Source organism: Coffea eugenioides, chromosome 1 (genome assembly GCF_003713205.1).
Source record: "Coffea eugenioides isolate CCC68of chromosome 1, Ceug_1.0, whole genome shotgun sequence".
NCBI lineage: Eukaryota > Viridiplantae > Streptophyta > Magnoliopsida > Gentianales > Rubiaceae > Coffea > Coffea eugenioides.
Window position 1 is genome coordinate 42,389,159 of NC_040035.1, and position 11,915 is coordinate 42,401,073.

Here is an 11,915-nt window from a genome sequence, read left to right on the forward strand (position 1 = left end):
AGCCGGCTTTTGAAGATTGCCCGAGAATCTAAGTTTATTTGCCGAACTTCTTACTTTCATAAGAAAATGTCAGGAGGAAAGAATAAAAACGTTGCCACGACTCACTTTCGACAAGAAGGATGATTGTTAAGTTTAATCCCTGTTTGGATTGACATATTTTTTAAAAATTAACTTTTCAAATACAATATTACAAATAAAAACATCTTCAAAAACATTTCATCCACATAATATATCCAAAACAACTCATAAATATATAAAAAATTAAGAAAAAATAAATTCTACATCATCTTCTTCCACCCGTCATCACCACCCCTCCCTCCTCCTCTCTTCTCCCTTCCCTCTCCTTCTCCCGAATTCACATGATAACGGGCCCAAGAAGCGCAATTGACAAATTATAAAGTGCCATTAACGTTTCAGCTTGTTAAGACAAAAACAAAAACAAATTCAAACGAAGCTTATTATTCTGTTCAATATGATCCCGCTTATCTTACAATTTTACACCCATAGCATTAGCATTGACCTGCAGATCTCCAATATTAACAAAGTCTGTCGTTACTCTTTGGTAGAAACACAACCCCCTTACTACTACAGGTAAGGACTAAATTGAACGACAAGGTGAGAGGGATTGAAAATAAGAGATCTGAACTCAAACCTCCCATATACCCCAAAAAAAAAAAAAAAGAAAAGAAGCAGCCCCTGTTACTGCACTACATCTTTTTCAGATTTTGCTACAAGTTTATGAAAACTAAAATGGCAAATATGTGGTAGCATCCTATTTCGGAAAAGTGAGAATTGCTTGCAGTTTGCTCCTCTCCGCTATACAAAAGCATCTATCAACCAACCACATCAAGCTAAAATTACCAGAAGATAAATGAGTAACCTCATTGGAAACTATCATGCCCTTGCATTACCAAGCCGGCACTCGCTTTTCCTGACAAGGCATAATTTGCACTTGCAGTATCTCCTGAGGCTGAGGATTTTACTGAAGGGGTCACGCAATACGAGTTTGGCATTTCTCCATGCACGATACGAGTGATAGGCCTCATAAGAAAAATGAGCCGTATCATTGCGATGATGTGATATAATAGTGCCATAACTGAATGCCACAGCAAGCTTGATTACTTAAAGTTAACCATGTATTCAAAGAAAACCACAGAAAATTGCACTGAATCTTTAAAAGAAGAAGAAATATACTCAAACAAGTTTGCAACTCAACAAATTATTAGCATTTGAAAGCTAAATACTTCAAGAATGAGTAACAAGGTCCAACTCAAGTTTTAATTTGAAGGACAGCCACTATCATAAGGGGCCCATTATCAGAAGAGGCATGTTTATTCCTTCTTTCCAATCCCATGAGACATATTGTAGATACCTCTTGCCTGGACAACACATGGAGGAGAAAGGAATGCAAGGCCTGTTAGTACTCATAATCCAGAAAATGGAAAAAAATCTCGCGGTTCAGAGTTAACTTACAATCATAAATGAACAGGTCGCCGCCAAAGCGAGAGGAATGGCAACAGAAGTGATCTTATCCATAGGGTGTTTGAGATATGTGTGCTTGTGAATACTTTGGAAATACTTTTGCTTCTCAATAAGCTTTTCTCTTGGCCTAAAAGGTGCTTCACTCATCCTGCATAATTAAATAAGGTAGACAAGTGAAAAACTGTGGAAAGGAATGTTCAATGACGTACTCATGGAAATAGATCAATATTGGTAATGCAATGCTATAACATTTTGATGAAACTTGTCAAAGTCATCTGCGTATTCAAGTTCTCCGACACAAATAACAGGAGCAAAATAAAGGCACAGCCCAAGTAACCACTATGACATACATCAACAAGCCGCCATCAGAAAATCTTTTTGTAGCTTGGACCATGAAATCTTAAAACTGTTCAAAATTTAATGTGCCAGTGAATCTGACACTCAAAGGTTTAGTTCGATCAACCTACTTCCTTAACAATTTGGAAAGTTACAAGGACCATCAGTGACAATTCAGGACAGAAAATCTCCAACTGAGAGATCATCCAAAATGAATGGGATCACATAACTGTAAAATTGCTTTCACCAGATTTTTATGCTTGACCATAGCAGGTCTGACATAAGGGTATTATAAACATTGAATCTTCCCATCCAATATGTCAATATAAACCACCAGTACATGTTTCCTGCCAAGTTAACATTTATCTCCCAAGTCAGAAATGACTGGAATATGCCGCTTCAAACAACAGATTACATATAGCCTAACATGGCAACCACCCAAATTATGCCCAACTTGCTAACCTTAGCAACACCGCACTGTTTCATTTAGATGCCACAAAGTGTATGCACCTATGATATTCCTGGAACTGAATTTAAAGACTAGTCGAATCATTCATGGTGAATACACCCCTGCTCCATTATTAACAAACAAATGCTACCTACATTAGTCATGATACAAAATTCTTAAACGTTCTAATTGTTAAAAATGCCAAATATCTAGGCGACCAATTTATCTCCTCAAACAAAGGACAAAAGAAAATATTTCAATGCTAATCAACCCAATGGACAGTATACTCAAGATAGCCATTAAGGTGAAAGTTATTTTCCGGCTAATAGTTTCAGCCTTGATGTTGTTAGAATTATTTGCCTAATATATATTATTTGAATTTTTTTCAACTAAATTTAGCTTTAAGGTATTTGAGTCAAGAAGTTTTCTGAACTTCTATGCTTAAAGGTAACAGCCTAACCTTCTGACAATTGAGGTTGGGATAACCGAGGATCAACTTAAGTGTACACCTACCCGACCTATAGTGCCACACAGACAAAATCTTCTTCCATAGAACTATTGGTCAAAGTACCATCCACTATAAATTCTAGTCGCACCGTCTCTGTCACTTGATCAAATTCTTGTACGAGATAAGCACCTTCAATATTAACCTGCCTCGAAGAATCACAGGCTACCAAAACAAGGACACTACCACAGAATTACAATGTCCTTGGAATGCAACTTATTTTAAAGAGTGGACATCAGGTAGAAGATAAAGAAGCTTGCATCCTTACTAAACGCAGATATGATTATTCAGTTTTAAAATTTAAACTCCCTAGATGGCACCCAACACATTTTGATTGAGCTTTATCCACTACACTGGTAGGCAGTATCTGCTTGGTCAAAGAGTTCTTATCAAAATTGAAGATAAAGAAGAAAATGGTCGCATATATGACAGAGATAATCAAAATTTTCAAGCAAAATAGTTGAATGAAGAGAAACCGTAGACTGATGGCAGTATTGCCGACGTTACAGTTATCATCAATAGCACTTACCCAAAAAAAAAAGCACTAATTGATGTCCACTAAATGCAATTTCACTAAAATCATCCCTCAATAAGCTTATTAGTAATATTTCTCACAGAATTAGATCAAAACAAATAGAACCTTATTACAACAGCTACAAAAATTCTGCACCAATATCAGAGAATCTAAATTTAGGGTACAATAACAGGAAATAAAAACTATAATAATCGTATTCACTATAAAACCGATCCATTTAACTAAAAGCAGAACAACCAATTAGTCAGGGAGAAAAATTTGTCATCGGAAGATGCAATAACAGATCAGCGAAAGGAGAATTAAAAGACAAATGAGAAGGTAAATTAATGAAAATCCGATGAGTTGAGGCATTGAAATAAGGGGTTTTTAAAAGGGCTTACTTGAGAGAAAGTGGGGAAAGTAGAAAACTCCGGTGAAGACGAGGGAGGGGAGGAGCAGCCGCCGGCCGGGAGGGAGGGTAGAGAAGTGATTAGTCAGCTGCGTTGTGGCGAAGACTAAAATACTAAAATGAGTGGAAGGGTGGAAGATTGGCGAAGTTTGTTTCTGCCGGCCGGATCTGACGGGTGTTGAACTGGAAATGGGCCTGTCGTTCAAGATCAGAGAAACCCATGTTTAGTTTGTCCGTAGTTTGAGTGGCTTTTCTACTGGACCCAATCATGGTAATGGGCCCAAACTTACTAAGAGATTTATTATTTGTTTAGAAATTAGAGGCTTATTGAGTCATCAAATTAATCAAATAAGTTTTTTTTTTGTCGTTGACTTGTTCGAGCTAGGCACACATATTTTGATAAGACAGAAGTCAGTATTATAAATAAATTAATTGAAAATCATTCAACACGATTTGTTTGATAAAGAAATATAACACTGATGCTATGCAAATTTGTTTGTATTATATTTGGATATGTATTCTAATTTTTCTAATATAATACTACCTTTCTTTTGTTGGTTCCAATGCAACTTACCTTATGTACTACTAGCCTTCTTTTTAGATTTCCTTGAAAAAATCCCTATTGTTATCTTTCTTGGGGAAATGAGTACTATTTTTTTTTGTCAGCAACGATACATTTGTATAACCTACTCTATCCTAATCTAGGGGGGAAGGGGAGCCTAAGGAGGCTGTTGTAGGGGCTAGTAGGTGTACAGACCCAACTAGACCAAGAGAGTGTTATGGGTCAACTCTTAAATTTTTTTCGCTGCAGATGAGGTTCAAATCTTCACCTACAGCCCAAGGAGGGACCTAAGTCCCTCCCTGGTGGCCACTGAGCCATTGGCCCATACATTTAGGTTGGCCCAATGAGTACTAGTGGCACATACATTTAGGTTGGCCCAAGAAGAGAGTACCCTGCTGAATTGGAGGACTTTGAGGTTAAGTCCTACAAAAAAGAGAAGCCAAAATTTCATTCGAGGTTTTTGTTGTTTCTTCCCCTGTTATCGAATCTGTATTGTGTAGTTTACCTCTTCCACTTGCTACTGTGGAATACTTTAAATAATTAATCAGAACATAAGTGTGGAGAAGCTTTCCTGTTTGTACACTAGAGAAAAACAATGCTTGCAATTAAATATTAGTATATGTTTGTCTTGGCTTCAGTTTTTGTTCGTCATGGCAATAAATTGTAATCAATCAGAACATTCCTCCTTGAGTTAATCAGTTTCAAGGTGCAAGCTAGCTCTGCACATTCGACGGATATGGCTATTTGCTTCCAACCCCCCTTTCTCTTCTTTCGGCCTCTCTCAGTCAGCTGCATCCACTTCTCCTTGGCAGTCTTGCATGTGTTAGGCCGAAGACGAAAATTGTGATTTTATGTGCTTAGTTTGGAAAACTGACAAAACTGGACATGGAATGAAAGAAGCATATTGATTTGGGATAATCTCAGAAACCTTCCCATGAGGTTTCTAACAATTTCACTGAGCTCCCGTGAGGTTTGAAAAATTACACATATCTCCCTTGATTTGATAGTTTTAGTTGTAAAACCTTAAAATAATATTGACTTGGTCAAATTTTTAAATGAATACCCAAAAATGCCCTTGTGTAATGAGTTTCAATTTATTTTCCTATAGAATTATAAGATTATCTAATGTAATTTTAAGGAAAAGATGCTGAATTTTTCATGTCCATACCTACTATTTGATAAACAACTATAATAATAATAATTTTATCACTATGATAGGATTTTTTATGGTATTTTATTATGGATTTAGATTTATAAGATAGAAAATAAAATGTTAAAATAATTGATTCAGTGTTTATGAATTTTTTGAGTAGTGGGATTACCATAATTTAGTAGTGATTTTGGGCAATTTCTTTTTGGTTTATTGTTAATTTTAATACCAAAAAATAGAAAACAAAGATTAGCAAAAAAATCAGATTACGTATAAAATTAACTCATCAAAAAAATCATTAATTTGACATTTGGTTACAATAGAAATTAGAAATAATAATGGTAATTTTACAATTTTATTGGCAAAAAATTAAAATAAAAAGGAATAAGAAGGAAAAAGAATGAAAAGATAATTTTAAAAACATTCTAAGTATAAGCATACCAAACAAGGAAATTCATTAAAATATTTAAGGGTAGTATTGTTATTTTAAATGACAAGGGAGGCATGTGTAATTTTTCAAATCTTAGGGAAGCTTAGTGAAATTGTCAGAAACCTTAGGGAAGGTTTCTGAAATTATCCCTATTGATTTTGATGAAACTTCATAAATAGAACATGCCTAGACAGTGGGATCAATGGTTTCTGCTGGTATAAACTACAAAGTATAAAGAGCACAAGCAGTGGTGGATATCCTTAGCCATCAAGGCGCGTGGCCGCTTCTTACCGATGACCATTTAAAGAATTGTATCGTATAATTTGAGCCCACGTAACGTTAGAGTAAATACGTCAGGAATCTGAGGCCATCAATCTTAATCCAAGAAGATGATCAATCTTAATCCAAGAAAATAGGACCAAATGTTGTTGCAGTCCCAGCGTACTCTCTTGCTGATACGTTACGCCAAGACTGCAGATTACGAATAGTCTACCATAACATTTATTTTGTATTTGGTCGGTCATGATCTTACTAATTCATTCCTAGCCAAGAAAAAAAATAAAGAATTTTTTTTTTTTTTTTGCATTTTCTTTTCCAAATGTTTAAAGCTTCAATGGGGATTACTGTTCGCGAGGTTAGTGCTGATAATGAGGTAACAACATGTTTAGCTTAATTAATCTTTGATCATCTTGATTGTTAATTATCCTATGAATGGTTCATGATTCTTCAAAGGACTGCAGTTCCACCGCCATGGCCATTATTATGTACATAGAATGATCTTTAAGGCTGTGCTACTTTGTCAAACAAATGCATAAAAATCAACACCTTCTGTATCGATTGCCAACATAGTTAAGCCTCCAAGTATGACATGTAGCTGGGAAAAACCAGCAGGTTTGGAAGAAGACTGCAGCAATGACCTATTTTTCATGACTTCTGTGGAAAACTGAAGTTAGGGTTTTGGAGCTGAGACTTAGAGAGGTACTAAAAAGTCTCCGATCAATATAGTACTACCGTCTGTACTGGTGCTTTAAAATTCAACATGAAGCTGAAAGCCTGAAAGTCATGATATGGAAACTCCTTGGAGGCTCTGCCGCTCAACATGAGAAGAAAAATGCCTGGATATTAAGATTGCAGTCAAGAATCACCTTGTTTACCACCATAAAACTGAAGTTTCAATGCAATTATGGTCCATAGGCAAGGCAAGTGTATGTGGTCAGGTGGACTCATTAAAATCAAAAGCCCCTCCATGTTGAATTTATCAAAGTACCATCTCTAGTGGGGACGGATGAATTTGGTGGTTTGGGCCGACCTTTGAAATTGATGGTTCAATAATTCGGTAACACATTTTAGACATGGGGAGATAATACTACTGTCTTGTGCTTATCTGAATTGTAGCTTCACAGGTTCTATAAACTTGACCACAAACTAATGTCCTTTAGCCAATTTGCCTTGCTTTTTTCACAAATGACTTCTACGATATTCCCAGTTCCTCCTCCGGTAAAATCAATATATTGCATGCATGCCTATGAAATCGAGCAATTGTTTCTTTTCACTGCTTAATCCTCCAGCATCCTTCGTTATCTTTTACCTCAAAATACAGCCAAGATTTCTACTCCTCTGAATGTTTCAGAAGAATAGTGGCATATGCGTGGGATCCTTTGGCTTCATGTTTTGTGCTTTGACTTCTTCTCTATTAATAACACACTTGGAATTTGTGGATGGTGGGCAATTTCCTTTAGAACTTATAAATATCACTTTTGAGACCAATCACCTCTTAATTGTTGAGAGAAAACGGTGCGGAAATTACTGATCAAGGAAAAATAGTGTAATAGATAATCTGCCAGGGGGACAAAGCCCATAATGATGGGAACGTGGTTGGCTTATTCAAATATCATGCTTCAAATTTCCCTTACTATTTTACATGTCCCTTTGCCGCAGAATACTTTATCCAAAGGGTCTATCTTAGAAATTTCTGCTAAAACTACTAATTAGTCATGTCATGCTGCCCTTGCATCGTGGGAAACCCTAGGATCATTGGCGTGAAAAGTATGTACGAGTACTATTTAGGGAGTTTCCTGTGTGGTCAAGTCGCGCTGACCCGATGAGGCCACCTGCTCGGCTGAGGTGCTGAGTCGGAGGAATTCACCTGTCAAATTCACTTTAGACGGGACTTTATCTCCCGGTTTATCTCCGATGATCAAGTTAGTTTGGGTATAATAAAAGACAAGTTAGACGTATGAATGTTCTATGATAGTGTGGTTCTCGTACTCTTTAGTTTTTTATCCTCATTTCATGATGGGGGAGAGGGATATTTATAGGAGACAAGTTGGTGGGAAGGATGATGGCTTCCATTTCCCAGGGCCTGACACCGATTGTGACATGTCTAACCTTGATGTATAGGACGCAACAGTGGTTGTGTCATGTAAACGCCTTGTCAACCTGTCATGTAGGGGTCATCCTTCTCAGAGAGATGTCAGGCCCCAGAACGTGGGCAGGGGCTGAGCCGAGATAGTGCCATAGTTGGGGAGCTGGCCTCGACAGCGTAGAAGAAGTGATAAGCTGACGTGGATTGAGCCCATAACGGGTCGGCCCATAGGTCAAGTCAGGTCAAGCCGAAATGACCGCCCTCAAGAAACCTCCCAAGCCTTGGGGATGGGAAGTTCATCCTGTCTCCCAACCTGAGGCTTCCTCATGGAGTAACTGTAAAACGTGGCAAATTCTAACTTAATGAGGCGTCAAATGCGGACACGTGGGACGACAAGACGTGGGATAATGGGATTGATAGATTGCGATTTTATCATTTATTTTGTTATTAATTTTTCCTATTACTTGACCCGATATGGATTAATTGGTGGATTCTATTCATTTTTAGTATTTTACATTTATTTCAGGGAGTAGAACAAAAATATCACAATCAAGGCCAATTAGACAGTCATCGGGAAAGAGTTCAAGTAGCAGGCAATCAAGGGCATTCTTGAAACAAGAAGATGCAAGACCTTTTTGGTAATTTTGACCGAAGACAGCAACTAGAAAAAGGGAGGAAGAAAGCAAACCTGGGGGGTCTTCGGCCTCTCCGGAAGGAGAGCCGCCGCACAGGTGACAGGCAATAGCAGAGGCCACTTAGTTAGGAAGTTAGAATTGCTGAGGCAGGGCACTTTTCGTCTGTTAGCTTAGGCTGGCCGTTGACTTTTCAATGGTATTCCTTTTCTTACTTTTTGGTTCTCTTCTCCCGTGGATGAAAAGGAAAAAAAGATTGGAAAAGCTTTTGACTTGTCTTCCCTTTTAGCTTTTGAGTAGTTTTCACTCCGTATGTTAGAGAGGGCAAAAACAATCAATTGCCTCCGGCAGTTTGTTTTCCTTGTTGAACAGAACGAATTGAACTTGCGCACTTTCCCATTGATGGCCGCAGCTTTTGCTTTAATTCCCTGTGGATTTTGTTCATCAATTATGAACTAAATTTCCTCACTCTCATCAAGGAACAACGGATGCTTTGGGTTACCTAAAATTGTGATCGATTTAATTTAACCTTTTTCTTTTTTATTGGTATTCGCATTTCTTGGTTGCAATACTTATGATTGTTTAATTAATTGATTATTTTGGATCCGGATAATTGGTTAATTTGATAATCTATTGTCAATTGGGACATTAAATCCGTAATTGTTTAATTACTCTAAAATAGTGACAACTGGCATGATTGAATTTGTGTCAGGGGAATACGCGGGCTAATCTAAAATAACCCTGGTAGTGCGTTATTTGGTTAGAATAAGGCTCCTCTAATACGTAAGGCAATTGGAGAATTAAATCTTATGGGCGTACCTAAAATTATTTCTCAATTAGAGCAGTGATTAACGGGCGTACCTTGATCACCGACACAGTAAGGAGGGGTTGACTATCATCGCTTGTTTGGCAGTTATAACCTATTTATTGGTAAATAATTGGAATTGGCTTTGCATCGATGATCAATTAGGTGCACCATTGTTGAAGTTATTTCTTGGCTAGAGTCTTAGTTATTATTCATTTGATTTTAGTAATTTGTTATTTAATTTTTAGTAGCTTCTTAGATTTCATTTAAATTTCTTTGATTGTCACCTTCTGCACAAAAAATACCCCCTTTGTTACTGTGAATTTGAGAAGAAACAATTACTCCCAGTCCCTGTGGATTCGACCATGTTCACCGCTATCTACAAAAATTACTTTTAGTTTGAGCAGGTTTTATTATTGCACAGGTTTCGACAACCTATCAGGGATGGTTATTAGATTAAATGACAGTGCGAGAATGTGGAGAGAAGCACAGAGTAGTTCTCAGATGAATAGTCGCGCATTAATGAAGAAAGAGAGGGCACGTCTTTTGAAACTTAAACTTGCCGCCAATTCGTCTTTTTTTGTCCCCTATAAATAGAGGGTCCTTTTCATCATTTACCCATAGTGATAAAGTTACAGTAGTTAGACCAAAGTAATCAACCGAGACTAATTTGCAGTAGCCGACTCCAACCTGTCCTCAAAAGAGTAAGTTGATTTCTTCTTTAACTAGGGACCGATTAGCTAGCACATATAAAGAAACGGTGAGGCTAGACTTCGGAAGAGCGGAGAGGCCAGACCAGTTTGAGGAGGAAGAAGGCACCTCGTCCAACCTAGGAGAGGAGGTAGCTGAGGTATCTCAATAGGTTGTGGCATCACAAAAAGCCAGCGGAGAAGAGTCCGAGGTCTTGTATAACGACCGTCTCGAATCCGAAGTGCCTCATGATGAAGGAGTGTTGGAGCCAACGGCCTCGCTGGATCTCACCAGGGTAGATTTCGGCCAACTCCCTCTTTTCAGAAGCATAGTTGGCTTGGCCGAAACTGATGTTATGATACGGAAGTATCCTTTCCGGAAGGGCTATAGTATTTCTCCCTCAAAGGCTGATCAGTCAGCAGAAATACCCCCCAAGAGTAGAGTAGCTGTTTACATAAACCAACTGGAACCGGGTTGAGAATGCCTATCACGAGATTTTTTCGAGACAATCTCAGATGTTGGGGGATGAGGGTCATTCAATTGGTTCCCAACTCCATCCGAATCCTCATCAGATTCGAAATGCTTTACTGAGAACAAGGAATGACCGCTATTGTGAACCTCTTCTACCGATGCTACACTATCAAGAACAGCGAAAGTGAAAATGGCTGGTTCTATTTCGGCAATATGAATACCAGCATTCCAAAATTGGTGGTAGACGCTCCGTCCTCAATAAAAAGGTGGAAGAACAATTTCATCTTTGTCCCGACCGAGGACTTTTCCAGTGGCTTTTGGTGGAGACCACATAACGCTCCAACCGATCCCTCCTCGGACAAAGTAGAAGGGGTGGGTTTTCAGAAGATTATGGGGTCAGGCTTTCGAATCAACAGTTGGTTCTACCCCCGGACTGTACTCGTGGACGGGGGAATCAGCCGAACTCTCATCGACTCCAACAAAACCCCTTACTTTTCATCTAGGCTTAATAAATATTGTAATTTTCGCTTCATAACTTTGTATCTACTTTTAATTGGTTTAAATAATAATGTGTTTTCCTTGTGCAGTGGTGAAGGTGTTCGATCTTATTACTTCCGAGTAGGGGCGGGCAAAAAAACCCGTCGATTCGAAAATCCAATGAACCCGATTCGATCCAATCCAAAAATAAGATATTCGATCCGATTTTTCTTAGCGGGGCAGATGAGGGTCGGGTACCCACAAAAATCGGATACGGATACAGATCAAAAAAATAAAAACCCGCGAATACCCGACCCGCAGGGTATTATTATATAAATATTAAAAAATTAGGGATCATTTTATAACTTTATAATATTTAATTCTAAGTGCAAGTGAAGTGGTTCACAATCTCATATTCTAATCCTATATGATCTACCTCTCCTCATCTTGTTTGAAGAAAGCGAATATTCTCGGTGAAATATGAACCAAATGAACAAAATGAAAAAAAATTTGTGAAACTCTGTTATAAAAATTGTCTAACCCTTTTATCCTTTTTATTTTTGTTCTACCTCCATCGATCTTTCCTGCAAATTTTGCATCAATTCAATTAAAGATTTGTGTTTGGAGTTTCAATTTTCT

General features: G+C 37.9%; 1 protein-coding gene across 1 annotated transcript; it reads right to left on the bottom strand.

The window, feature by feature from the left end:
• Positions 1-1,082: 1,082 nt before the first annotated feature.
• On the bottom strand, positions 1,083-3,820 carry LOC113777172. Its single transcript, XM_027322215.1, has 3 exons — positions 3,687-3,820; positions 1,474-1,630; positions 1,083-1,379 (listed from the first exon to the last, which is right to left on the bottom strand). The coding sequence occupies exons 2-3, from the start codon at positions 1,627-1,629 to the stop codon at positions 1,332-1,334; spliced, it is 204 nt and encodes a 67-aa protein (XP_027178016.1). The 5' UTR covers position 1,630; positions 3,687-3,820; the 3' UTR covers positions 1,083-1,331.
• Between the last annotated feature and the right edge of the window lie 8,095 nt (positions 3,821-11,915).